The sequence below is a fragment of the Physeter macrocephalus genome, chromosome 11 (assembly GCF_002837175.3).
Source record: "Physeter macrocephalus isolate SW-GA chromosome 11, ASM283717v5, whole genome shotgun sequence".
In the NCBI taxonomy this organism is placed as follows: domain Eukaryota; kingdom Metazoa; phylum Chordata; class Mammalia; order Artiodactyla; family Physeteridae; genus Physeter; species Physeter macrocephalus.
In genome coordinates this window covers 75,868,374-75,895,712 of record NC_041224.1, presented here as the reverse complement: position 1 = coordinate 75,895,712, position 27,339 = coordinate 75,868,374, and the positions used below count along the sequence as shown (strand labels likewise).

At 34.3% G+C, this 27,339-nt stretch overlaps 1 protein-coding gene across 9 annotated transcripts in view; it reads left to right on the top strand.

Annotated features, from left to right (window-relative positions):
- MEF2A (myocyte enhancer factor 2A) overlaps nt 1-27,339 on the top strand; it is a 188,403-nt gene that overhangs the window by 91,392 nt on the left and 69,672 nt on the right. For all 9 annotated transcript variants that reach the window (XM_024114969.3, XM_024114971.3, XM_055088190.1 and 6 more), the window contains exon 4: nt 12,864-13,067. In XM_024114969.3, coding sequence (XP_023970737.1) covers nt 12,864-13,067 — 204 coding nt within the window. The remainder of the gene's footprint in view (nt 1-12,863; nt 13,068-27,339) is intronic.

Below are 27,339 nucleotides of genomic sequence, written 5' to 3'. Positions count from 1 at the left end.
GCTTAGGTGATAGGAGTGTTTATGGAAGAAACCACCAACCTCTGATGGTGGGGTAGTTCAGGGAGCAGTTACTGAAGGAGGTAATAGCAAATAGAGTTTTGAATTACTAGAGTTTTTGAGCTAGTAAGATAAATAACACACTTAAAGTCATTGGAACATCATGTGTTCTTTTGTGCAACATTATGTTTGTGAAATTCATCATTGTTGCATAGAGATGTATTTTATACATTTTCATTGATGTATAATATTCCATTGTGTGAATAGAACACAATGTATATATTTATTCTCTTGTAAATAGGCTTTTGGGTTTTAGATCTACTATTCATTTGGAATTTGTTTTTGTGTGTGGTTTGAGGTGTAGGGGTCAAAATTTGTTATTTTTCAGATGGATTTTCAGTTGACCCAGTGCAATTTATTGCAAAAATGATACCAAGAAAGCAGAAAAGAACACATACTCTTCATAAAAAACTCAACAGGCATAATTAATCTATGATGCTAGAAGTTAGGTTAATGATCTTCCTTGGATCAAGGTGATAATGACTTGGAGACAGGACAAAAGAGTGTTTCTGGGGTGGTGCACCAGCGTATGCTAGATATAAGGCCATATTCTTCTCTTCAAAAATTCACTGAGCCACACACAGGATTTGTGAGCTTTCCGTAATGTTATGCTTTAGTACAAAGTTTACATTTTAAAAACAATTAGACCAAGAAGGACAAACACACAGTTTCATCAGAAGCTTCTAAGTGGAAGTGAAGTCGTTCATCCCTCTAAAGTTTTGGCATCTTCAGTCCTTTTTGCTTCAGCAGCTTTCTCATGTCTTAGAACAGGTATTTGGTGTATTTCACTCTTTTTGTAGTTGATCTCAGTGGGTTCTTTGGTCTTCCATCAGTCACTCCATTTTACTTAGAGACAGACATCCTCTTATACTTTAAATAAAAAATGAAATAGAGTTAAAAAAATTATTTTAAGGCAGAATACAGAGAGCAAACAATACCTCAAACACTATTACTTTTATTATCCAGAAGTAGTGTATGTCAGTTCTGACATATTTGCTGCAGATATCTTTCCTTGTAAAAGAAAAAAATTAAAAATTTACTGTCCTCTATAATTTCCTAGTCTCATTCCTCTTTGCTTCCCCAAAGTAACCCCCATCATGGATTTAATTTGTATTTTCTTTATTATTTAAGCACATATTACTGAATATTGTTTCAGCATGGTTTAAAACTTTTACATAATAGCATTATTATCTGCACATGCTTTTTCACTAAATGTAGTGTTTTGGAGAGTTGTCTATGTAATTTATTTGGTACAACTAGTTTGTAGGAAAGAATATGCCTCAATTCATTTATCAGTACTTCTATCAAAGAATATTAGGTTGTTTCCAGTTTTCTAGAAATTTTGCTGCGTATGTTATGTTAGAAATGATGCTAAAGCTACATCTGTGGACATGTCTCTGTGATAAATATCTAGAGGAGTTGCTGGGTTGAGTATGTCTGTCATAGCTTTACTGTGTGGTTTTCAGGTTGCTCTCCAAAGTGGTTGTACCAGATGCACTGTAGTAATTTATGCAAATTTCTTTTTCCTATACACTTTGCCTTTCTCCTTCCTTTCTTCCTTTCTCTCTCACTTTATTTTTTCATTTTTTAAAATATATTTTTTGGTCTAATGAAGGTGAAATGTTACCTGTTTTTGTGATTTGCCCATTTTTTGCTGGATTGTTGATTTTTTCTTAGAAGTTCTTTATATATTCTAGATATTAATTCTGTATGTACTTAATGTTTCAGATAGTATCTTTCAGTCTTTACCAAAACACGGTATAAACTCTTCAATGATAGGACTTATTACAGTGTTTTATAGTAGTTTATATTGCCTTTACCAATAGATTGTGAACACTTTAAAATGTGTTAAGGCTTGCTTAATTTCCTAAATCATGATCAGTTTTTGGTAAATGTTCCAAGTGGACTTCAGATAAATGTGTATTCTTTTAATTGTTGGATGCAGGATTCTACATAAGTCTATTTAGTCTCATTTTGTGTTCACATTATCTGTATTCTTTGTGTTTTTTTTTAATGTATTTGGTTTTGGCTCATTGAGACCTGTCAGTAATTGCACTTACCACAATGATGGATTTGTCAGTTTCTCTCTATATTTTATTAGCTTAATACATATTGTTTTATATATTTGGGGAATATTTCATTAGGCTCATACATATTTAGAATTGTTATATCTTCTTGGTGAATTTTTTAATACACATTGACTTTTTCTGTCCTCAGTAAGGCATGTCTGTCTTAAATCTACTGTCTCACATTAATATAGCTACATCTTTCTTTTGGCTAGTATTTTCTTGATAGGTCTAGTTCTCTACATTTACTTTCAACCTATGTCTTTATGCTTTAGGTATATCTTTTGTAAATAGTATATGGCTGGATTTTGTTTTTTATCTATTCTGATAATATATCTTGACTCTCCATTTTATGTGGATCTTATTCTTTGTCATCCTTTGTATATATATTTGGACTGGTTTATACCATCTTAGTTGATTATTTCAATTTACTGTGAGAACCTGATAGATAGAGGTCCTGGAAGTAAAACTCACAAAAGTGTAGGTATGCCCTCCCAAGACTGGGTCCCCCTAGAGTTCTTAACTTTTATACTTGTCCACAGTGATCCTCCAGCAACTCATCAATTACAGTTAAGATTTTCCTACCCCAGTACTGGTTCCTCTGGAGGTTTCTGCTCATGGCTATGGTAATTTATGATTTGTAGTATCTGCCTGTCTGTCTCCACTTTGGGAGGTGGAAGTTGCCCTGGCACCTCAACTCTCTGAGGGATCTAAGAAGAGTTGTTGATTTTTCAGTTTGTTCAGCTTTTTACTTGTTGTTAGGACAGAGTGGCGACTTCCATGAGTGTTAAGTGCTGGAGCAGAAACTCAAAGTCTCTCCTGGACTTTTAAATTCCACAATGAAATAAAATACGTCTAAATATATATGATGTGAAAATCTTTACAGGTACTTGGGATTTAAAACATAGAAGGTCTTTTAGAGATGGTACAGTTCAACCTTCTTGAATTCAGAGAATTATATTAGTCCCAGATTTTACACAAAATCAGGAAAGCTGGTTAGGTTAAAACCAAATGTGCCTCAGTTTATAGAGGAGCACTGAATTTTGTAGTCTAGCCCTTTAGTCCTGTTCTTTTTCTTTATAGTTATTACAGTACTGGAGTAAAACGACAATTTAAAAATAAAATTTATGGGACTTCCCTGGTGGTCCAGTGGTTAAGAATCCGCCTTCTAATGCAGGGCACGCGGGTTTGATCCCTGGTCGGGGAACTAAGATCCCACCTGCTGCGGGGCAACTAAGCCTGCACACTCTAGAGCGTGCATGCTACAACTAGAGAGCCTGCGTGCCGCAACTAAGACCTGATGCAGCCAAATAAATAAACATTAAAAAAAATTTTAAATAAAAATAAAATTTGTTTCTTTTGCCTGATACTGAAATAGCTTTATTAATACTGATATTTTTAAAATTTCATAATATTTAAAATAAAATGAAATTAAATGTTTCAAGTAAAAAAAATTTTAAGCCTGTTGCAAAACAAAGATTCAAATTTATAAGAGGAATTCTTAGTAATTAAAGGAATGGTGGCTGCATTAATCCTGACTCTTCCAACATAATTTCTCCAAAAATAGATATAGAAAAACAAGAAGAACAAATAAAATTACATAAAACCTACAATCTTGGCACAACTAGAAGGCAAAGCATATCTAAATTTTACATTACCTCCAAGTAGAAAATTATTACCAAGTCACAGTGTGCTGTTTCTTGAACTTCTACTATAAGTCTTTGAGGTGAGCAAGCATACATCAGGAAAAAGTATGTGGGAAGGAAGAGGAAACCTTGTAGCTGTCTTAAGATTGATTTGAAATCACTACCAAAAAGAGGAATTCTACTCTAAGTCCAGAAATTCTGAAAAATACTATTTGTAGGTCAGAAGAGACCACAGGTAAAGAATGGACTTAAATGTATGTAGTGCTCAAGGAAGTATTATATATAGTCTTGAAAAGGTAACTATTTGAGGGAGAAGAGGGTAAAAAGGAAGGCAAAGGTACTCTTTGGAGAATGCTAGTTGAATGGAAATGAACATATGGATATATACAGATGGATATATGTATATATCCTTCAAGACAAAAGAATATGCAAATATATATATAAATATATATATATATACTTATCAAAGGACACAAAGCTCTTCTCCCCACTGCCAGTACCCCACCCCCAAAGCCTTCCATTAAAGGGACCATACTTAACTCCTTTAGAAGGAGAGGTGCTCTTGAACTAAGAATATTTTAAACCACTCCCCACTGTTAGTTCTTTCAATAGAAATTCAGTGATGCAAGCAGTATTCTCCTATATATACTATTATAAAGAAGAAAACAAAATGATATTTACTACTATTTGGGTGATAAGATTGTTCCCCCAACAATGAAAAAGTGGGAAAAAACTGCTATATGACTTTCCAACCTGCAATAAATTTCCTTAAACAAGTATTTAGGAATGTTACAGACAAAAAAATCATGATTCAGAATTTTGAAATACTAAGAATGGAAGTGGATTTTTTTTTTAAAGCATGGATGAAACAGAAAGTGATTGAACTCCAGAAAAAAAAAATGTTAAAGTCATATCAAAACAAAGACTAAATTACAAAGTGGCCAAGGAATAATAGATTCAAATGAAACCTTAATATTGATTGAAGGAAGGCAGGGAAACAACTAAATGAATGAAAATGAGATAAGTAATTTCAAAGGGTTTGAGAGAAGTGGTTGAAAAGGGAGATAGATAAAGAAGATTGAACTTATGTATAAAGAAGACCGAACTTATGTATAATTGCAGTCCCTGAAGAAGAAAAACGAAACCATAGAACTAATATTTAAACTATAATTAAAGTTTTCATAAATAAGAGAGAAAGTAAGATGCCAAGGATTAGGTGGACCTGCAGAGATCAACTCTGATACATATCCTACTGAAACTATTAGATTTTAAGGTAAAAAAAAAATCCTTAAGGCTTCTAGGTATAAAACAACCACAAATTTATAAGTGCAGAGAATTAGACTGGCATCGAATTTTGCAAAATCGAGATAATAAAGCACAAGGCAACAGTAGAGCAGCATTTTTAAAAAATGCAGGGAAAAAAGTCTGAAGCAAAGATTTCATTTGCAGTCAAGCTGTATTCAAATACAAAGATTATAGAAACAAGTTTTAAACATACTAGAGCTCAGGGAATTCTGTACTTATGAGCTGTTAGTGTGCAATCTAGTAGAGGATAAGCTTCATACAGCTGAGAGATGTCTGAGGAAATAAGCAAAAAAATACATGATCAACATTTAATATACTTAACTATAGATTTTAGCCTAAAGCAACAGTGGGGGCAAGGGTGGAAGAATAATGTATTATATACTATTTATTATATGCTACTTTATTGTGATAAAATAGAAATAATTCAACTGAGACATGGTAAGAAAGGAGAGGGAAAGAGGAAAGTAGAATAAGCACACTGGTTATTGTTTAGGCAATAGGTGGGAGTTAAAGAATATCATTAAGATTTGACACACCAAATAGTGAAAGATTAAACATGAAAACAGGAGACCAAGGGCATTTTTAAAAGCTGTAACTACACAGGTAACCACTAGAACAAAAATGCTAATCTTTGTTAAATTTTTTTTAAATAAAGGAGCAAAGAGAACACCTCATTTAGAGAGAGGAAAAAAATAAGAAATATATAAAATATGTATAAGCATTAAATATTTATTAAAGTATTAAAATGACAATGAAATCTCTAAGCATTATCAGTCATATCAATAAATGTGAATGGGACTGATTCTTTATTAAAAGAAAAAACATTTCCAGTTTAGTTCACAAGCTCCAAATATAGGCAAAAAGAGACACACCTAAAATGGAATAATCAGAAAGACTGAAAATAAAGGTATGGGAAAAGGTATACCAGACAAATGAAAACAATGAGAAGACAGATTATAATCCTGATATTAGACGATGTAAGATTGTAGACAAAAAAGCATTAAATGGGGCAAAGAAAGATACTTTTCAGTGCTGAAAGTTGTAATTCACCTTGAAGATGTAAGAATTAGGAATAATGGTCTACTAAATACTACCTTTATCAAGCAGAAACTGAAAGAGATACAAAGAAACATAAATGGAAACAAACTAGTAATAAGATACTTAAACATAGTAGTCTTAGTATGAAGTAGATCAAATGGACAAAAAATAATTGATGGTAAACCAGATCTAAACAGCATAATCAATAAAATTGACTTTAAGTGATATCTTGAACGCTACATTTAGAAAATAGAGTATATAAGGGTACATAGAGCATTCACCAAAATTGATCATATATTACCTAACCAAAGAAACACCAGTAAATTCAATAAAGGAGAATATTACAAACATACGCCGATTACCATGTAATAAAACTAGAAATTAATTTTGTTTGATGGTTTTTTTGAAAGCTAATTCTACATAAGGATTTCTTTTTTGAAAAGTTTGATGACAGTCTAACAACTTCTGGGTAAAAAGGGAAATATGTAACTAAAATAACATAATTTCTAAAAAAAAAGAAAATAGTACACATCCATATTTATGGAATATATTTAATGTAAGAATCAGAAGAAAATTCATAAAGAAAATTCATAGCCCTAAATACTGTTATTAATGAAAGTATAGTAAGGCTGTGAAGAAGTAGGCAGTCCTGTGCGTTGCAGATGGGAATACAGATTTGTGTAGCCATTTGAGGGGACGGTATTTGACGATATCTTACCAAAATTATGTATGCATTTATCTCTTGACCCAGTCCTTCAGAGTATCGATAAAAGAACTGTCTTTTGTTTCTAGTTGGTAGGTTTGTTTTTCATAGTTTGGCTTAGCAATTTTAAAACTACTTAAAGTGTAATCTAAGATTGAGCAAATAAGTAAGTGTATTGTGGATAATGGGAGCTGGGTTTCTTACTGTCAGAGAAGGGAGTTAGAGCTATGGAAAGGGAGAAGCCTGTGGTAAACCCTATGACGTAGAATTAGAATTGGAAGTATCATGGATTTTAATATATTTTGATAAAAATAGAAACAGATATTGAAGTGTGTTTGTTTGTGTATGTGTGTACATATTTCCTGGTTCTGTCTGTTGAGAGGGCCTAGAAACAGTGACACCCGAGTAACTTATCCTCCATATCTTAGTTTCTAAATACAGTTCTCTACCAAAAGGAATCAGAGCTTCCTGGTGAAATGGCTGATTCTAGGGCTGGGGCAGGGAAAGAACAGGAAGAGCCTGGAACATTTGACTGTGCCAGGAAGTTCAAAGAATACTGGGAGCATGTCAAATGGACACAGGAAGCTGACATAGAGGATCTCTCACTGCTGAAATGAAAGACAATTTGAACATCAGAATGAGTAAAGATACGAATGAATTATAACCCATAGAATAAAATAAGAATCCATGAGTTGTTGCTGACATAAATGAATGAATGAATGAAGGGAAAGGAAAACTCTCGCAGTAAAATGCCAGTTAGTAAATGTAGATAGAAAATGAAATGGAATTAGAAAATTCCCATTTGACAAACATCATGGTAATAATTTTTCAGGCAGTATTCATCAGTGGATGCAAAAATCAGTTCGTTAAAGTTTGATGAGAAAACAGAATATTTTCATAGAGATCTTCACAATATACTTACTAATTATAGGCGGAAAATAGTAGCTTTGCTGGGGGGAAAAACTGGCAGACACTACCTTAATCAAGCTAACAATACTATTTAGGGGTAAATAGATATGTGGATTTTCATGAGATGTATTGAGGACACATTGCTTCTAAACTATTCCTGTCCAAAATGTACAATCTGAATATAATCAGAAAGAAACAACAGACAAAGCCAAATTGAGATACATACCACAATATAAATGACCTGTATTCTGCAAAAGTGCCAAGGTCCTGAAAAATAAAGACTGAGAAAGTGTTTCAAAGTAAACAGGATGCAGTTAAATGCAGCATCTGATCCTGGATTGGATTCTGTGCTAGAGGGAGAAAAAAAGCAAAACTTTTTTTCCCCTATGAAGGAAATTAGTGGGAAAATTGAGAAATTTGAAGAAGGTTTATAGATTAGATAATAGTGCTATATCCATGTTGGTTTTTTATTTTGAAAATTATATTTGTCCTTGTTTTTAATACAGTATTTAGGGGCAAAGGGACCTTATAACCTGCAGCTTAGTCCAGACGGTTCAGAGAAAAAGTTATGTGTGTTTAGAGAATGCAAATGTGGTAAAATGTTAACAGGTAATTTGGTGGAAGGATATATGAAAGTTTTGTACTACTTTTTTTTTTAAACACCTTCGTTAGAGTTTGCTTTACAATGGTATGTTAGTTACTGCTTTATAGCAAAGTTAATCAGCTATACATATACATGTATCCCCATATCTCCTCCCTTGTACTACTTTTTGAAACTTCTCTATGTTTGATATTATTTCAAAATATAAAAGGATGACAAATTTATAAGAATACAAAGTTAATTTTATATTACTATTGTCATAAATTATTAACAATAAACCAGAGTGTTTAAAATAGACTTAAACACTTATAGACAAAATAAAAAGATTTAACTTATAAAGCTTGAAAGTAAAATATTAAGATTGTAGTTTTCACTGTTACGTCTTTGGCTTCACTGTTGAAACGTAAGTGTATTTTGTGCAAATCTTTCTAGTTGCTGAAAAAACTCTTTGATCTTACTCTAGTTTGAGTAAGCTGGAGGAATGGAGGAGAGGAGGTTGTTATAAGCTAGGTCTCCTCCACTAACTCCATCCTTCATCTTCAACTCCTTCTAATTGATAACTTCAGAGAAATATTTTTTATAAGTATTTTTGGAAAGGACAACAGGGTTTGTCCTAATTTTACTGTTAGTGAACCTAAGTTTTGTTTTAGAGAGTTTTCTTCAGGCATGCTTATTGGTATTCTGAAGCAGTATTGCCTGTCTCATGTCTTGTTCATATCTCACTTATTTTGAAAGTCTTTGACTAGAGTAGTTTTATTTCTACTCTAGTCTTTGACTAGAGTAGAATTATTCTTGCAATAAATGCTTTCCTTTGCTGATTGTCATTTTCTTCAGTTACTAGGAGTATGGTAAAACATTTTCTAACTGCACCTTTGCTGAATTCAAATTTTTAATGCAGCAAGTACATCTGGGTGCATCTCAAAATATAAATGATTTTGATTTCATTGTTTTAAAATAGTATGTTTTAATAGTGGTATTCTTATATTCACTATATTCTTACAGTGGTATAGTAACTGCCAAGATTTTGAAGAACAGTAATACAATCAGTTTGTAAAAATTTAAAACTTTTAAATGATAGATGATATGTAAACAAAGGTAATATATAATTGAGAAATTTGGAAAAGTATAAAACATGGTTAATATACCTGTACAAGGAGCTCTCAGACAAGTAATAAACAATTTATAAAATAAGAAAATGATCAAAAGATGGGCAGCTTAGAACAAGCAAATCTCAAATGACAACCAATATAAAAAAGATGTTTAGTCACTACTAGTTAGGAAAATCATATTACAGAAACGAGATTTTTATTTTGCACCTAGCAAAGGAGTAGTAACATTTATATGAAAAAATTATGAAATTATTCAAAAGAGTACCTTAGAACTATACCATTTGACTTAGAGACATATCCACGAGGTGTAGTTAAATGAGTAAAACAAAATAAAACTGACAAGTCCCAGTTTTGTAGAATGCTGACAAGATCCCTTGTATGTGTATACATCTAAATGTGTATATGATTATATGGTCTTATACAAAAGTGTGGAATGAAAAATACTAAGTTGAAAATGTGGGTTAAGAGGTTTATGTTGGTTCAAGGGAAAATAGGGAGGCAAGCAAAACACATTATATTCCATATATGCATTCATATAAAGTCATATATTTGTGTATTTATTTTGTAAGGACTTCTTTAAAAGATTAAATAAAGATGAGAGATTTATTTGTAAAAGGAGAGGGAAGGAACCATTAGAAAGATGTGGTGTGAAAGTGTTCCACAGAGAGGGAAGATAGCAAAGTTCCTAAGGTGGAAAGTAGCTTGTGGTTAAGGAAAACACATGCACATGTATACACACGCACACGCCAGTGCAGCATAATGGGTGTAAGAGAGAGTGATGAGAAATAAGGTCACATAGTTTGAGGCCAGATCATTTATTCTGTTTCCTTAATGAGTTTGGTTATTACTTTCAGTGCAGTGAAAAACTCTAAACTCCTACTTACACATTTTGATTTATGTTTCAAATATATCACTCTGTCAGGTATGTGGCAAATATACTGTGGGGTACAATAGGTGAAGCAGGAAATCTAATAAGGTGATTATATAAATAATACACATGAGAGATTATGTAACTTAACCTAGGGCGATATAGTGGTGTAGATAGAAGTGGATAGATTTGGGATATGTTTTAGAGGTGGAGCTAAAACAATTTGCTGAAGGATTGGTAGGGTAGATTATTGTGATAAGAGGGATCAAGGATAACTCTTAGATATTATTTGGTTTTGTTTGAATGGATGACGATGCCATTTGCTGAAATGGAGAAGACTGTGGAAAGAGCATATTTGTTGCTTTTAAAATCATGAGGCTGGCTGCAATTACCTAGCAAGGACTGTGGGGGTAAAGAGAAGGGAGCCCAAGTCTAAAGCTCACAGGCACTTCAGTGGGTAGAGGCTAGCAGAGGAAGAGGATATAGCTCTAAAGGCTGAGAGGAAGCAGTCACTGAAGTAGGAGGAACACCAGGACGGTGTTGTGCCATAAACAACTGGAAAAGAAAATGTTTGAAGAGTGAGAATATGGTCAACTTTGTCAAACGAGATGTATAGTAAGGTAAGAAAAAAAAATGACCATTGACTTTAATCACATAAATTGAAGGTCACTGTAATGATATTGACACGTCTTAGTGAAATCTGGGGACTGGATGTCTGATTGCAGTAAGGTTGAGGAGAGAATAGATGATGAGAAGTTAGAGGCAACAACTATAGACATTTCTTTCAAACATTTTTACTCTGAAGTAGAACAGAAAGGGGTGAAGAGAAGGGGTGGTAACTGAAGGGGCAGCGTGGAGTCAAAGGAGATGCTAGAGCATGTTTCTGAGCTTGTGGTCTTTGATCTGATAGGAAGGAAACCATGATGAGGGAAGAGAGTGTAGCATATGGAAAGGAATAGGAACAGAGATGTCAATAATGACAGCAGAGAAGGGAGAGTGTGGAAAAGTACAGATGAAACAATTGAACTGATAGATTTGGTGATGGGAAGTGAGATAGTTGCTGCTGATTTCTGTTTTCTCAATGGTTTGAGGCAAGGTTATCAGTGGAGAGTTGATTTGAGGGAGAGAAGGTAGGAAGTAGCTGACCTGGAGAATGGGATAATGGGACAAATAAGCCAAGTTATAATGTCAGGCAATGTTAAGTGTTAGTTGAGATTTATGGTCATCAGTTTAGAAACACAAGGGGGATATGGGTGTGAGTGTGCACGCACACTTAATGTTCCCAGTAATTGTTACCTACTTGCATAAAGATAAAGGGATAATTGGGTAAATGTATGGGGGGGTCAGTACTTGGTTGGGGCTGTGCTAAGCAAGTATGTTAATGAGAGAAGAGTAGAGGAGCAAAGGAGTGAAAAATAGTGATGGACCATGGAATCTAAAGAGAGAAGAAAGGGCATGAGAATATGTAGATAGTAACAAAGTGGTGAGGTAAATGGATTGGAGGACTTGATGAAGGTTAAAGCATTTCTGGAGAGATAATACAAAATAGGAGAGTTGCATAGAAGGCAAAGTAGAATGCGTGAAATTGATATTTTGGAGGTGATGTGATTATTGTTTATGGCAGAGTTAAGGTATGGCAGTAGGAGTGCTTGATATGTGGTGGTGGTTGATCATTTTGGAGGTTGGGAGATAAAGGAACTGAGAGGCTAAGATATTTGCACTAATTTTTTACACAGTTGCTGAAGTCACCAGAGATAAGAGCAGGATTAGAAAGAGAAGTAGTTATGTGATACTTATCAGTGCATGAGGGAGAGGGAGAGTTACCAGGGGTCACCACAAGGAGAGTTTTTGGGTGGTATAAATTTCATGGCTTGAGCTTCAAAATATCTGGGGTTTTTAGAGAAGAAGAAAGGAAAATTGAGGAGAGAATGGGGAGCAAAAAGGACATATCTTCCAGTCCCTTGTGTACAGGAGATGTAGTATTCAAAAACAAACTAATTAGTTTCTATTTGAGAGGGCTTCAGGTGACATGTTTCAGTTAGAGAAAGAAATATTCAAAGAAGAATTTGAGGACATTGGGGAATTTGCTGATCTAGACTGAATTTCACTGGGTGCAGTAGAAGAGCTTGGGAAGGAGGAGAAGTATAAATTAGATTAGTGGATGTACTTTGTTGTTTAGGGATTAAAGTCTGAGTAATGAATGGATTACTTGAGGTGGGACTTGGTTTTCTAATGCCATTTTAAGCTGGATGATAAGGGGCCACTGATCAACTGTTTCCTTCTCTGGTTCTTTGCCCACTGCAGCAGAGTGGCAGCCAAGGATAAAGGAAGCCTCCTCAGGAGACTGCTCTGTTAGAGCCCTTGGAGGTACAGGGTATATGTAGGATCGTAGGCCTTTGGCAAATTGAGGAAGAAGACTCATGTGGAGTATGAAGCTAGGAACCTTTTTCAGCTTTGAAATCAGACTCAGAGTTAAAAGAGAACTCATCTTCAGGTAGCCTGTATTCAAGTACTACTAATAACTTGTAATAAAAATATCCTTTTTTTTTTGGATTGTCTAGGTCACTTTTACAAAGAGAAAGTTTGGATTAATGAAGAAAGCCTATGAACTTAGTGTGCTCTGTGACTGTGAAATAGCACTCATCATTTTCAACAGCTCTAACAAACTGTTTCAGTATGCCAGCACTGATATGGACAAAGTTCTTCTCAAGTATACAGAATATAATGAACCTCACGAAAGCAGAACCAACTCGGATATTGTGGAGGTAACATATATCTAGTAATGCCTGAATTGTAGATAATAATTAAATCTTGATTTAATAACTTTAACTGTCAGGTTGCTTTTTATATTCAAAATATAAATCAGTTATAGATATAGCTTTTCTCTGAATTGTTTCTTAGAAGGGTCTAATTATTGCTGTATGATGACCCATTTATGTTATAAGCATATCCTAATCATTGAGAAAAAATAAACTAGGCTGTTGTACTATATACATCAGTATAATCTAACATTTCATCTATGATTAATTATTTTGTATGAGTTTTAAAATTAATATTGTAAGAAACTATATCACTTTGGACAGTATGAAGTTATAGTTTTAACATGTCTTAATTATTTCATTACCTCAGTGACTACCCACAACTTTAAACACTAATGAAATGGAAGGAAATGATGTAAATATTATTTCTCTTTTGTTAATAGTGCTTTGGTTGTGGGGGGAGGATTGCCTCATTATTTTTTTTAATCTGTTGCCCTTTGGTATCTCTCATAGTTCTACCAATCTAATTAAGTGAAAATAAAGAAAATGAGTTTTTTAGAATGATTTCAGTCTATTCAGAAAGTGTTTTAAGACAAAACCTTCAAAAAGGAGAACCAATATACTTTCCCCTTCAACTATTTTCTGTTGCAAAAATCTTATAAAAGATAACTTTCTATGTATATTTCTAATAACATTTTAAATTAGCATTCTTATTTACTTTTATCTTTTTTGTTTATACTTCGAGGTTTTGTTTTATTTTTGTTCGAAACGGATTTTTTTTTTTTTTGCTGCTTGAAAAGACATATGTTTACTTAGTTTTGTAATATTCGAAAACTGTTTCAATGAATTAGAGATTTCCTTGGTTAAAGTACTGAAATCATGGGAAATGATGCAGAACTAGCCATAAAAGAAGAAATGAAGTCCAAATTTAGATTTTATTTGAGAAATTGAAATTAAGATAGAGAAATATACTTTATTTTATTGTATAGGAATCTGATTTATTTGCCTCCACAGATTATGTTATAGTTCTGAAAATGCATTTTAAATTTCCCCTATATTTTTCTGTCTTAACCATTCCTTTTTGGACAGTAATTGATTGATTGTTACTGCAAAAAAAAAATTCTGCTTTTATTAGAAAAATACTTATTTTTTAATAATTATTTGTTTGAAATGAAAAGTAAAAGTGTAGTATAATTAGAGCTACGATTCCTCTGTTGCTTGGTTTTTCCACCATTTTATTTGAGTGGCTCACTCCAGTGTTTATGAAGCTTTTGATCTTGCTTTTGTTGATCACTTCAGTTAAACTACACGGTTACATCTTTAGCCAGACTCCTTAGCGCAGCTGTGTTTTAATCAATTGTAAGTTATTTTATATCATTTAGCTTTTATGGTATATCTTATCACTTATGTGCCATATAAACTGCTTGGTAGACTCTTCCCAGGTTATGTATCATAATGCATTTTGAATCGTAATTTTGTAAATTAGGGCATCTTGGTTTGGGTAAGCTTCATAAAGAGACTTTGTAATGGGCTTTCCTTGAAATAGAAGGTATCCCTGGTGTTTAGTTTAAAATGACATCTTATTTTAAAAACCTCTGTGTCTTATCAAAAGCTCCACTGCCTTAAGTCAAACAAAAAAGTAGAGTTGACTTTAATAGTGTCAACAAATAGATATTGAAACTAGTTTCATTATAGAAGGCAATCACCTCCTTAACCCTAACTACTCTGCTCTTTCATTGCAGCAGTTGTTGTTCTTGGCCCCCGGAAGTTGAGGGTACTTCGCACAGCCTAAAGTTTACTTCTTTAGAGAATATGAAGAATATAGTGTGATTTAATCCTCACAGAATTTTCAGACTACCTCAGTCTTCATCTCTGTTGTGGTCAGCAGTCAAAGTGTAAGAGAGTAAATCCCAAACATTTTTTAGCACTCTCCTATATTATAGTTTGCTTTAATATGAAGCAAATTGCCATCAATTGCCATTTTGATGTTTTATTTTTTTAATTGAATTTCTTAGATATAAATGAACATGAACATGAACCAGTAGCTCTTTCTGAAATTCTGAATTATATAAATACAAGACACATTATGTAAATACAAGACAGAAAACATTGGATTATAAGGGATTTAATTTGTTGTGGTAGGATAAAATTATAAGGCTTAATTCACCTTTCTTGTATGTTAATGTCTTACTGAGTTAATCTTCATTATAAGACAGTAGTGGTTATCCTTGAAAGATGGTCTTTATTCCACATGTAAAGGTGATGCAGCTACATCCTCACTAGTAGTGCATACATACCTGAGTTCTTTTTATCACTTGTGGTGATGGCTTTATGCTAATGCAGCTACCAAGATTGTTGTGAACCAAACTAAATTAACAGGATAAGAGTAATGACAAATACTTGTATAAAGCTTCCTATGGGCCACTTTCTAAGTGCTTTACAAATATCTTATTTAAGGATATTTTTAGAATATCATTTTAAGTATTTTTTCCTTTTACAGATAGTTTCCTTTCAAACAGTTGTAGTAATTGGAAGCAAACTTGTTGACGTGCATTTGTTCATTTGACAAAAATATTTGAGGGACTTCTGCGTGCCAGGGACTCTGCAAAGTGATATTATTTAGAGATTTCTAATTCAAGCCACGAGACTTTTTTTTTTTCTCTTACTTACAGTTTTGTAAAACATTGAGATACACTTTTACCAATGGAAGATTTTATATTAAACCTCTAACAAATTGGTTCCGGACTCTTGGGCCATCTCATGATGTACTCATTCGCTGAGTACATCAGCAATAAATGGAGGCTTGAACAACTATAAGTAATCTACTTTAGAGTGTTTCCTTATGCAATATGACCAACAGTGAAACTAACTGAAAATTTCGTGAACAACTTTCATAAGGCCTCTAACCTGAATTCACCCATTTCCTGTTGCATATATGTTAGTCTTCAAAATTAGCAGGATTTTGCTTTCCCCCAGAACTAAAATATTCTTTGATAGAATCTTGAATATATTAAAATGGAGTCTTCTGTAGATGTATCAATATTTCTATTCTGTTGGACCCTAAACACAGGCCCTTTTGGGATGTACTGTGGAGAGAAGGGGGATGGGTGCCCTGTACTGTTAACCACATCTGCATAGTCCATGGCATAAGAATGCACATGTTTTTGCCTGTGGAATTAGATCTAATATGTTTTCTGGGAGCACTATAGAATAAATATAATATAGTAAAAGTAAAAGTAGTTGGTATTTGAATATTGTGACGATAAACAGAGGAATACATGATGCTCACATTTATCTACAGGTATTTTTAACCACAGGTATTAGAAACACATCTACAGAGTGGTGTTTTCTATCTTTGCTTTTCCTTGTTTCATATTATTTATATTTTAAAACTAGTCTCTTAAAATTTTAATCAGTTTTAACATTTTAATCACAGTTGATAAGAATTTCTTCTGTATAGCTTTGTTTTTTTTTTTAACAACAGCATTTACATATTTTAAATTGCATTTAGGTATTTTAAATTAAGTTCTGCAATGTCTTGGATGTATATATCTCCTGTGTTGAGAAAGCTAAATACATGAAAATGGAAATTTACACTTTGGTAAATTAGGAGATTGTCATTGGGGTAAACTTTGTAAGAGACTTCATAACTGGATTCTTTGAAAGGGCAGTATCACTGCTGCAGTTAAAATGACATTTTATTTGAAAATGTGTACTGCTTTTCAGGAATATATTCCTTTCAAAATATGAGTTTTACTACTTTATTCCTTATAGTTCATTAGGAAACATCAAAGATATACATTGTATCTTTTTATATTGGTAAGCATTGACACAAAGAAAGGTGGCAGATTTTTGTTTGGTCCTACAAAAGGTAGTAATTTAATTGAAATGTACAAAGAAAATGTTATAACCCCCAAATCTTCTTTTCATTAAATTGATTTAAAAATTGTGAACTGTATTATGCAATTTTATAAGAACATTAGATATGTCCTAGAGTATTAGAAACTAGAAATGAAAATCACCAATCTAATTAGTTGCCATTATTCATTCACTTTGAATTTATACTGAATAAAAGCCTAGAACCAATACAAGGGTTCTGCATCAAAATAAAAATTGTGCTAAAAGCATGAAGTGAGGATGTTAGCAGCTGCTACACAATAAATGCCTGAGATTACTTTTGTATCTACTTTTCTTTCACTTTGCAATAATATTTGAAATATTAAATATTGCTGCTCATAATATATTTAAAATAGCATATATTTAAAATAGTGACTTGGTGGCATTGGACATTCAGTAAATAGCTTGTGTGGTGATTCAGATCATTGTTCTGTCATTTAAGGATGTAAATACAGGGGCCATGGCCAGTTATCTCTCTTATTAATATCTTGTGAACTGTTCCCAAATAGAGGTATTTTCTTCACCACAGGAATACTACAGTACTTAAATTATTATTTTTTTTACTTACATTATTTCATTTGATCTTCATATCCAAGGTAAGCTTTTTCAGAAGCAGAAATTGAGACTAGGGTTAAATGACTTGCCCAGAGTCATGTAGCAATTTAGTGGGAAAACTGGAATTAAAACCTAGGTCTTTAACATTACCCCCTCCCTTTGTTCCCAAGTTTACTGAATCCATTGGAGCTCTGGGACATTTCACCATAAATAGATAAGATTTTATACATTTACCAGTAATGTATAACATATAGCAAACATGAATAAGTTTTCCTCAATAATGAACAGAAAATTAGCAAAGTAATTGCAACAAGAATAATATACAGCATTTATCAAGTACTTATTATGACCTGGTACTCTTCCCAGGGCTTTTATTTATATTATCTTATTATATTATTGAATCCCTCTAATTATCCCCATTTCGTAGTTGAGGAAATTGAGGCACAGTGATAAATGAAGTAAGATGATGATAATTTGCATTCTAAAGGAAGAGAAAATCTGCTTTTTTGAGTCTTAATAGGTCTTCCCTGCTTTCAAATTACAAAGGAATTTGGAAATAATATCTCAAAGGAAGATAGGGAATCAATATAAGATGCATCTATCAATTACCAAATAAAAACAGCTGGTAGTAAAAGTGATCATGTCAGGAGTACATTATTTAAAATCAGTCGTTCTCAAAGTGTGATGCCTTGACCAGCAGCATCAGGATCACCAGAGAACTTGTTAGAAATCTAAGTTCTTGGGCCCCACCTCAGACCTACTGAATCAGAAACTTTTGAGATGAGGCCTAAGCAATCTTGTATTAACTTGAAGTAACATATCCCAAGTGCAGTGAGACTAAAAGCTTCAAGTTAACATGCAATGTCTTGGCAGTGGTTATCCAGCTTTTAAAATATTTTTATCCCTAAGACTATCCTCTGAAATAATTTCAAGCAGTGAGCAAGCACAAATTGTAACTTTTACGACCTTCTAAAGAGCAATTCAAAGTAGTATGCTGATTTGGTGTGAATTGCAAACTAGGGAACACATTTTTAATGGGTGACCTTTCGATTCAATTCTTTATGGTTATATGTGCTTCTTTGAGTGTATTTAGGGGGTATGGTGGGGATGGGTGGGGAGATGGACTCCATTTCCTCAGCTGAGCAAAAAAGAAAGATAAATAACTTTTGTCTCCTAAGATCATCTAGTTACAGAATTTGGAGGCATGATTATGTTTAGGTTTTCTGACAGTATTATTATGTCCTCAGAGAGCCTTTTTGAGCCAATCAGTTTTTCTCTCCCCATGTTACAGATGAGGAATGGAACAGACAGGGAGTGTTTAAGAGGCTTGCCTAATGTTTTACAGGGCTGCATTGGAGCGGCAGGGAAAGGGAAAAAATAATGAAACATCTGAAGACAAGACAAAGCTTTCCTCCACCTCCAGCCCCCTGCCCTGCTCTTTTATTCCTAACAGAGCCTGAAGCAGCAGGATGGTGATTCACAGGGTGAGGCATGCAATCCTCATGGCCCTCCTCCTCTTCCCACATGTCCTGCACCATCACTTCACACAGCAATCACCGTAGCTCTTACAATTTCAGTTTTACTCTTTTCATTTTGCTATGTATTTGAATATTATTATTTATCATACAATTATTGGTTTTCATTTATGTGCTTTTTATAAGGAACTATGCATCTCAGCGTGTGATTTTTATTTTCTTGAGGTCAGGTTTTTCTCCATCAGAGATTGATGTTGCTGATATATAAACAGGAGTTCATGGGTGAAAAGGGTGAGAGATATATATATATATATATATACACATATATATGTGTATATATATATATATATATATCACTTCATAATATAGCTCACATTTCTGTAATGCATTTCTTGTGATTATTGATGAATACTTTTGTATCCTTTTTATGTCCCTATGTGTCATGGATTGAATGTTTTAGTACTTACGATGAGATAAATTGTCCTTTTTTCTCAGGAGGTTCTTTGATACATTGACCAAATTTTTAACCAGTGAGAAAAGGAGGGTACAGAGGATTGGGAGAGTGGTCAGAAAAAACTTCCTCTAGAGGTGACACCATCACCTGAGTCCTTTAAAGGATAGGGTTGGAGAGAGAAAAGGGGTTAGAAGAAAGGTGTAAGTCAGGAGGGACAGCTTATGTGGAAAGTAGGAAATGAGGTATAGCATACTTATTTTATGGAATTAAAATCAGCTATGAATAGTTGTAGTGTAGTGTGAAGAGTGGAAATAGCTAAAACCTGAGAAATAAACCAGATTCTGAAGAGATGTATAATACCCTTGACTTTCTCCTGAAGGTTTGGGTGCCTACTGAAAGAGCCTAATAGAATAGCTGCCTGCGGTTTTACTGACTCTCTTGCACTTCCCAAGCTGTAAATTCTGTTAGAATTGCATTGTAATTTTTTTGAAAGGGGCTGAAGAGAAGTGAAGAGAAAAGGGTAAAAGTATTGAATGTAATGCATTATTTCTTCATTTTTAAATTTATTGAACTGATACTTATCATATCATATATGAGGCATTGTACTGGACACTGGGAATATGGTGGTAACTGGCCATATATTTCTTCTGTTTTTCTAACAGGATTATGTGTGGCTATTTTATTATCTTACTTCAGAAGTCCCTTTGTTGGATACACTTCAGTATGGATTCAAGGCACTTAGAATCTGAAGATTTTGATGTTTACTACCAAATATTAACCATTCAGCATATAAATATTATATTACTGTTAGAGCTAGAAGCTCATTTAGAGCAAAAGCTGTAGAGTACTCACCGTATTTAACAATGTTATGGGTATGCCTGAAAAATGAGATCTATCTATAGTCTAAGTTGTATTTCAGTTCTCTTATATAAAGGTAGCTAAGGCAGACATGCAGTATACAGTATGCATATATGTGCAGTATACATATAGAAAAAAATAAACCAATATACACAAAATTTCTGTGGAATAGAGAGTTTGCATAGGGGAGTAATAAAGGTAAGGAAGAAACAGATTGGGTATAGTTGATGGAATGCCTTGAATACCAGGCTGTAGCATTTGATATTTGTCCTATGGGCATTGGGCAGCCGTTAGAAGTGTTTAAAAGTTGAGGTAGTCAAATAGTTGTTGTAAGAGTACTCATCTGGCAGCAGATAATTAACATTTTAAAAGAAGTTTATAGTTTTAAAAATAGACTGTTACTTCACCTCTTAATTATGGTAGCTTTTTAGTAATGTTGAGATTTGTATGATGAAGAATGCTATTCCACTTGGTTTGAATGGGGAAGAGGGATTAAAGTGGGGATTTAGGCTTTGTGCTAAAGTGTGTGATGTATTCACACATGACACTTTTTCTTAATTGAGCTATAAAAATTTTGAGTACATCATTTGTAGAAAAGGAAATGTTTAGAATTTTACCATAATGAATATGGTCAAATATTACTTTATAAATAATCTGTACAATGTGATCTCCTTTAATACAGGAATTTAAAGTATTTTTACTTAAAATCACTTCATTATTATTATGCAAAAATGACAGAATGACCAAAATTATTGTGAAAAGGAGTTTGTGTTATGAAAAGGTTTGGAAACCTTGATCTAGTTCTCTACTTTATTTAATTGATAAGGAAGCTGGGGTCCAAACAAAGTAAAGAACTTGTCCAAGATCATACCAGTACATAATGACAAAACCAAGACTTAAATAATGTTCTCTTGAAGGTCTTGGGTCTATCTCAGCGGTCCCCAACCTTTTTGGCACCAGGGACCAGTTTTGTGGAAGACAGTTTTTCCACTGGGGCGGGTGTGGGGGATGGTTCAGGCGGTAACGCGAGCAATAGGGAGCAGCAGATGAAGCTTCACCCGCTCGCCTGCTTGCCTGCCGCTTACCTCCTGCTATGCAGCGTGGTTCCTAACAGGCCATGGACTGGGTTGGGGAATGCTGGATCTCTTTGAAAGACTGTAGATCCTTTAAGGCAAAGACTTTGAGAAAGAGCATTAGTATTCTAACTGGTGGATTCCCACAGATCCAGCACATGGCTTAATAGTGACCTGTAAAACTGAGCTAAAAGCAGTGTTGCTCACTTCAGTGTTAATTCATTTATGATACTCTTAAAAATCCATCAAATGTTACCCAAAGCTAATCAGGACAAAAACATAAAGTATCTTTAAGTGGAAATAAAGCTCAAGAATGAACAGGATGTGATTTTCTTCGCTCTGTAACACTGGAAATGATGCCTTTATTTCAGTATCTCCCTATCTTCCACATCTCCTCCCAGTATATATAACTTTCAACTTTTAGACAAGTAAACAGACTTTAAAAGAAAAAAGTACAAGTGCTTCCAGTGTAGTGCAGTTTATGCATTCCTGAAAAATTTTACAGACTGCAAAACCTATGCAACTTTGTGTTCTGAGCACCAACATAAACTAAAACTAATTAGTAATTGAGAAGATAGTTTGAACTGCTCAGTGAGGCACCTTAGTGTAGCTGGTGACTACAAGAGTTGGTATGATAAATTCACCAAATTAATTACTTGAATAGAAATGCTGTCAACACTTTAATTAGGATGGAGATAGTGGGTTTTAGGACAGTACAGATGGCAATGTAGCAATGAGCCATGGGGGGAAGGGGGGGGTTAGCATTAAAGTGGGCATGGGAACCTGCAACAAGGCTGGGAGTACTGCTCTGAAGCCCTCGTTTAAAATTTTCTTATAATACAGATGAATGTTCCTGCTGTCAGGAGGACAATTCTCCTTTCCTCCTGAAGGTTGTGATGCTGTTCCCTCTTTCCTGGCTCCCCTTTCCTAGGAAAAATCACCAATGAACCAAAGTGACTTCTTTATTATACTGACATCATTCTCTGTTTATCAGTTTCATATGAGCTAATTTGCATTCCAAAACATGTTTTATAGTAGAGCAGACTACTGTTTAATAATAGAAGGGTTTTTTCTTCCCTCCCTCCCTTCCTTCCTTCCTCCCTCCCTCCCTTCTTCCCTCCCTCCCGAGATAGTGTTCATCAGCTTATGTTCATCTGAATAAACGGCTACTGTGTAAAAGAAAATTATTCAGAGATGGGAAGTTGTATTATCTTTCTAGTTTCCTTTGCAATATAAAGAAGGTTTTCATAGATTCTGTTAGCTTTTGTTTCATATAGTTCAGTTCATTGTAATTTTTTTTAACATCTTTTTTGGAGTATAATTGCTTTACAATGTTGTGTTAGTTTCTGCTATAACAAGGTGAATCAGTTGTATGCATACGTATATCCCCATATCCCCTCCCTCTTGCGTCTCCCTCCCTCTCACCCTCCTTACCCCACCCCTCTAAGTGTTCCCAAAGCACCGAGCTGATCTCCCTGTGCTATGCAGCTGCTTCCTGCTAGCTATCTGTTTTACATTTGGTAGTGTATATATATTCATGCCACTCTCTCACTTCGTCCCAGCTTACCCTTCCCCCTCCCCGTGTCCTCAAGTCCATTCTCTACGTCTGTGTCTTTATTCCTCTCCTGCCCCTAGATTCATCAGAACCATTTTTTTTTTAGATTCCATATATCTCTGTTAGCATACAGTATTTGTTTTTCTCTTTCTGACTTACTCTATATGACAGACTCTAGGTCCATCCACCTCACTACAAATAACTCAATTTCGTTTCTTTTTTATGGCTGAGTAATATTCCATTGTATAGATGTGCCACATCTTCTTTATCCATTCATTTGTCGATGGACAGTTAGGTTGCTTCCATGTCCTTGCTGTTGTAAATAGTGCTGCAGTGAACATTGTGGTACATGAGTCTTTTTGAATTACAGTTTTCTCAGGGTATATGCCCAGTTGGTAATCTTAATATACCTGGATATAGGACTCAATAGGTACAAATTCCAATGTGATGATTATTCATAATGATAGTAATAAACATTTCCAAAGTTTTTAGTAAGCTGCATGAAGTACTTTCACACTACTTGGTATTTTTATAAATCATTGCCTCAGGTATCTTTCAGTATGTGAAATTGAATGCTCAATGAGGCAACTTTTTGTTGCTAGTGGCTACCATAGTGAGTATTATAGACATACCTGAGATTAACATTAACAATTATTTTTGTTCTTTTTATTGAGATATAATTCACAGACGATAAAATTCACCATTTTAAATTATACAGTTAGTGATTTTTAGAACATTCGTAAGTTTGTACAACCATGAATGCTAATTCCAGAATATTTTCATCAATCCAAAAAGAAACTTGGTATCCATTAGCATTCATTTCCCAGTTCCCCTCCCCCCTCCCCCCCGCCATGGTGACAGCCACTAATCTTCTTTTTATATCTATGGATTTGCCTGTTCTGGATATTTCGTATAAATGGAATTATATAATATGTGGTCTTTTGTAACTGGTTTCTCTGATTTAGCATGATGTTTTCAAGGTTCATCCATATTGTGACATGTATTAGTACTTCATTCCATGGTTAAATAATATTTCATTGTATAAATATACCACATTTTGCTTATCCATTCATCAGTTAGGAACATTGGGTTGTTTCACTTCTTGACTGTTGTGAAAATGTTACTGTGAAACTTGTGTACAAGTGTTTGTATGGACATATTTTCATTTCTCTTGGATATCTCACCACGAGTGGAATTTGCTGGTAGCTTCTTGTTTCTTTTGGGGGAAGTTGATGGTGGAACTCTGGAAAATGTGGAATTCTTTTCAACATTTAACTTAAAAAAAATCATCAAAAAACAACTTTACAGAGTCATTAAAAAATACTTGGTTCATCTTTTCCTAAAAATGTTGACTTTTTAGATTTCAGTAACGTTGGGCCAGGTTATCTGGACCAATTCTTCAACTGAAGACAACTAAAAACGCTTGATGAGTTGTACAGAAACTTTGTTTTAGCATCAAAGAACTGTTAAGGAATACGCCAGGCCAAAATCTAAGAAAATGTTAGAACCTAAAAGGTAAAGAAGTGTTTAAAGCTCTGGCTACCCTGAATCATTTGCCCATCTGGATAAAACAGTTAAAAAACTAAGCTTCAGGTTTCGGTGGATTCAGAGGCAAGAGGACAGTTATTACTTCTAGGTTTCTGAGTCTAATAGATTGCTTCCCACATCAGGCTGGGACCTCAGGAAGAGGGAAGCTCACTGCCTTTTCCCTACTTGCAAAGGATTACCAGGAGAATTCTTTTGTGCTGACCAGATAGGGCAAAGAGGAGAAAAAGAAAAGAAAGAAAGAGAACCTATCTCTGAGAGGTTGTAAAATAAGTTACCAGCATTGTGCAGGATCACAAGCCAAAGGAATATAACACGAGAAATCTGAGAAAAGTAGTGCCCCAGTTACCTCGATAAAGCAAATATATATCCTTTTTGAATAAATGCACCTTATTGTAGGCATCAAAAATCTTCAAATAACCTTTCAAGGCCATTGAGCATCTATCATACAGAGATGACCAAGCATAAAAGAAAACAAGGCACAGTAAGCAAAATGCAGCAAGAAATAGCAGAAACTGATACCTAAATATTTCAGATACTGGTATTATTATACATAGATTATAAGCAATTTCACTTACTATGTTTTGATTTTTTAAAAGCTTGCAAATGTCTGTATGAAACAAATTATAAAACAAGTGATATAGCAGACTTGAAAAGAATGAAATACTTCTGGAAATGAAAAAAATATAATGGCCAAAATTAAAATCTTAGTAGACATATTGCAAGTGTATTTGACATAGCTGAACAGGAAATTTGTGAACTGAAAGAAGAAATTATCTATAATGCAACACAAAGAGATGAAAAGGTAGAAAATACCAAGAGGTTGAGAGAAAAGGAGGATTGTTTAGAAATTCTAGCCTAAATTTAACTGGCATTCCTGGAGGGAAGAGAATGGGGCAGAGGCAATATTTGAAAAGATAATGACAATTTTCCAGGATTAATGAGAGTCTCTAGTCCTCAGATTTAAGAAGCCCAACAAATCCCAGGCAGAGTTAAAAAAAACCCTTTTAATCTCTACATAGACATATTACAATGAAACTGCAGAAAACAAATGACAAAGAAAAATTTAAACACATTATCTTCAAAGGAGTGCTGACTGATTCTAAACAATAGCAAATGAAATCTGTAGTCAGTGAAATGATATCCTAAATGTGCTGGGGAAAAAGGAGTTGGAATCCAAGTTAGAATTCTATATCCAGAGAAAATATCTTCAAAAATGAGGGCAGAACACCATTGTATCAGCTTTGCAACTAAACCACCTCAGAGTTTTGAAGAAAGGGTCAAAACCAAGTCAAGTCAGACTGCTGTGATAAGAAAGCAGTCTTCATGTGAAGATCATATGACCTCTATAAGCTTCACGTGGACAGTGACCCATGTCTTTTTTTTTTTAAACCTCTTTATTGGAGTATAATTGCTTTACAATGCTGTGTTAGTTTTTGCCGTATAACAAAGTGAATCAGCTGTATGTATGCATATATCCCCATATCCCCTCCCTCCTGTGCCTCCCGCCTACTCTCCCTATCCCACCCCTCTAGGTGGTCACAAAGCACAGAGCTGACATCCCTGTGCCATGCAGCTGCTTCCCATAGCTATCTGTTTTACATTTGGTAGTGTATATATGTCAGTGCTCCTCTCTCACTTCATCCCAACTTACCCTTACCCCTCCACATGTCCTCAAGTCAATTCACTACGTCTGCATCTTTATTCCTCTCCTGCCCCTAGATTCATCAGAACCATTTTTTTTTCAGATTCCATATATATGTGTTAGCATATGGTATTTGTTTTTCTCTTTCTGACTTCACTCTGTATAAGAGACTCTGGGTCCATTCACTTCACTACAAATAACTCAATTTTGTTTCACTTTATGGCTGAGTAATATTCCATTCTTCTTTATCCATTCATCTGTCGTTGGACACTTAGGTTGGTTCCATGTCCTGGCTATTGTAAATAGTGCTACAGTGAACATTGTGGTACATGACTCTTTTTGAATTATGGTTTTCTCAGGGTATATGCCCAGTAGTGGTATTGCTGGGTAATATAGTAGTTCTATTTTTAGTTTTTTAAGGAACCTCCATACTGTTGTCCATAGTGGTTGTATCAACTTACATTCACACCATAAGTGCAAGAGGGTTCCCTTTTCTCCACACCCTCTCCAGCCTTTATTGTTCATAGATTTTTTGATGATGGCCATTCTGACCTGTGTGAGGTGATACCTCATTGTGATCTTTATTTTCATTTCTCTAATGATTAGTGATGTTGACCATCCTTTTCATTATATTTCTGTTTTTGTGCCAGTACCATATTGTCTTGATTACTGTAGCTTTGTAGTATAGTCTGAAGTCTGGGAGCCTGATTCCTCCAGCTCCATTTTTCTTTCTGAAGATTGCTTTGGCTATTCAGGGTCTTTCATGTATCCATACAAATTGTGAAATTTGTTGTTCTAGTGCTGTGAAAAATGCCATTGGTGGTTTGATAGGGATTGCACTGAATCTCTAGATTGCTTTGGGTAGTATAGTCATCTTCACACTGTTGATTCTTCCAATCCAAGAACATGGTATCTCTCTCCATCTGTTTGTATCATAATTAATTTCTTTCATCAGTGTCTTATAATTTTCTCCATACAGGTCTTTTGTCTCCTTAGGTAGGTTTATTCCTAGGTGTTTTATTCTTCTTGTTGCAATGGTAAATGGTAGTGTTTCCTTAGTTTCTCTTTCAGATTTTTCATCATTAGTGTATAGGAATGCCAGAGATTTCTGTGCATTAATTTTGTATCCTGCTGCTTTACCAAATTCATTGATTAGCTCTAGTAGTTTTCTGGTAGCATCTTTAGGATTCTCTATGTATAGTATCATGTCATCTGCAAACA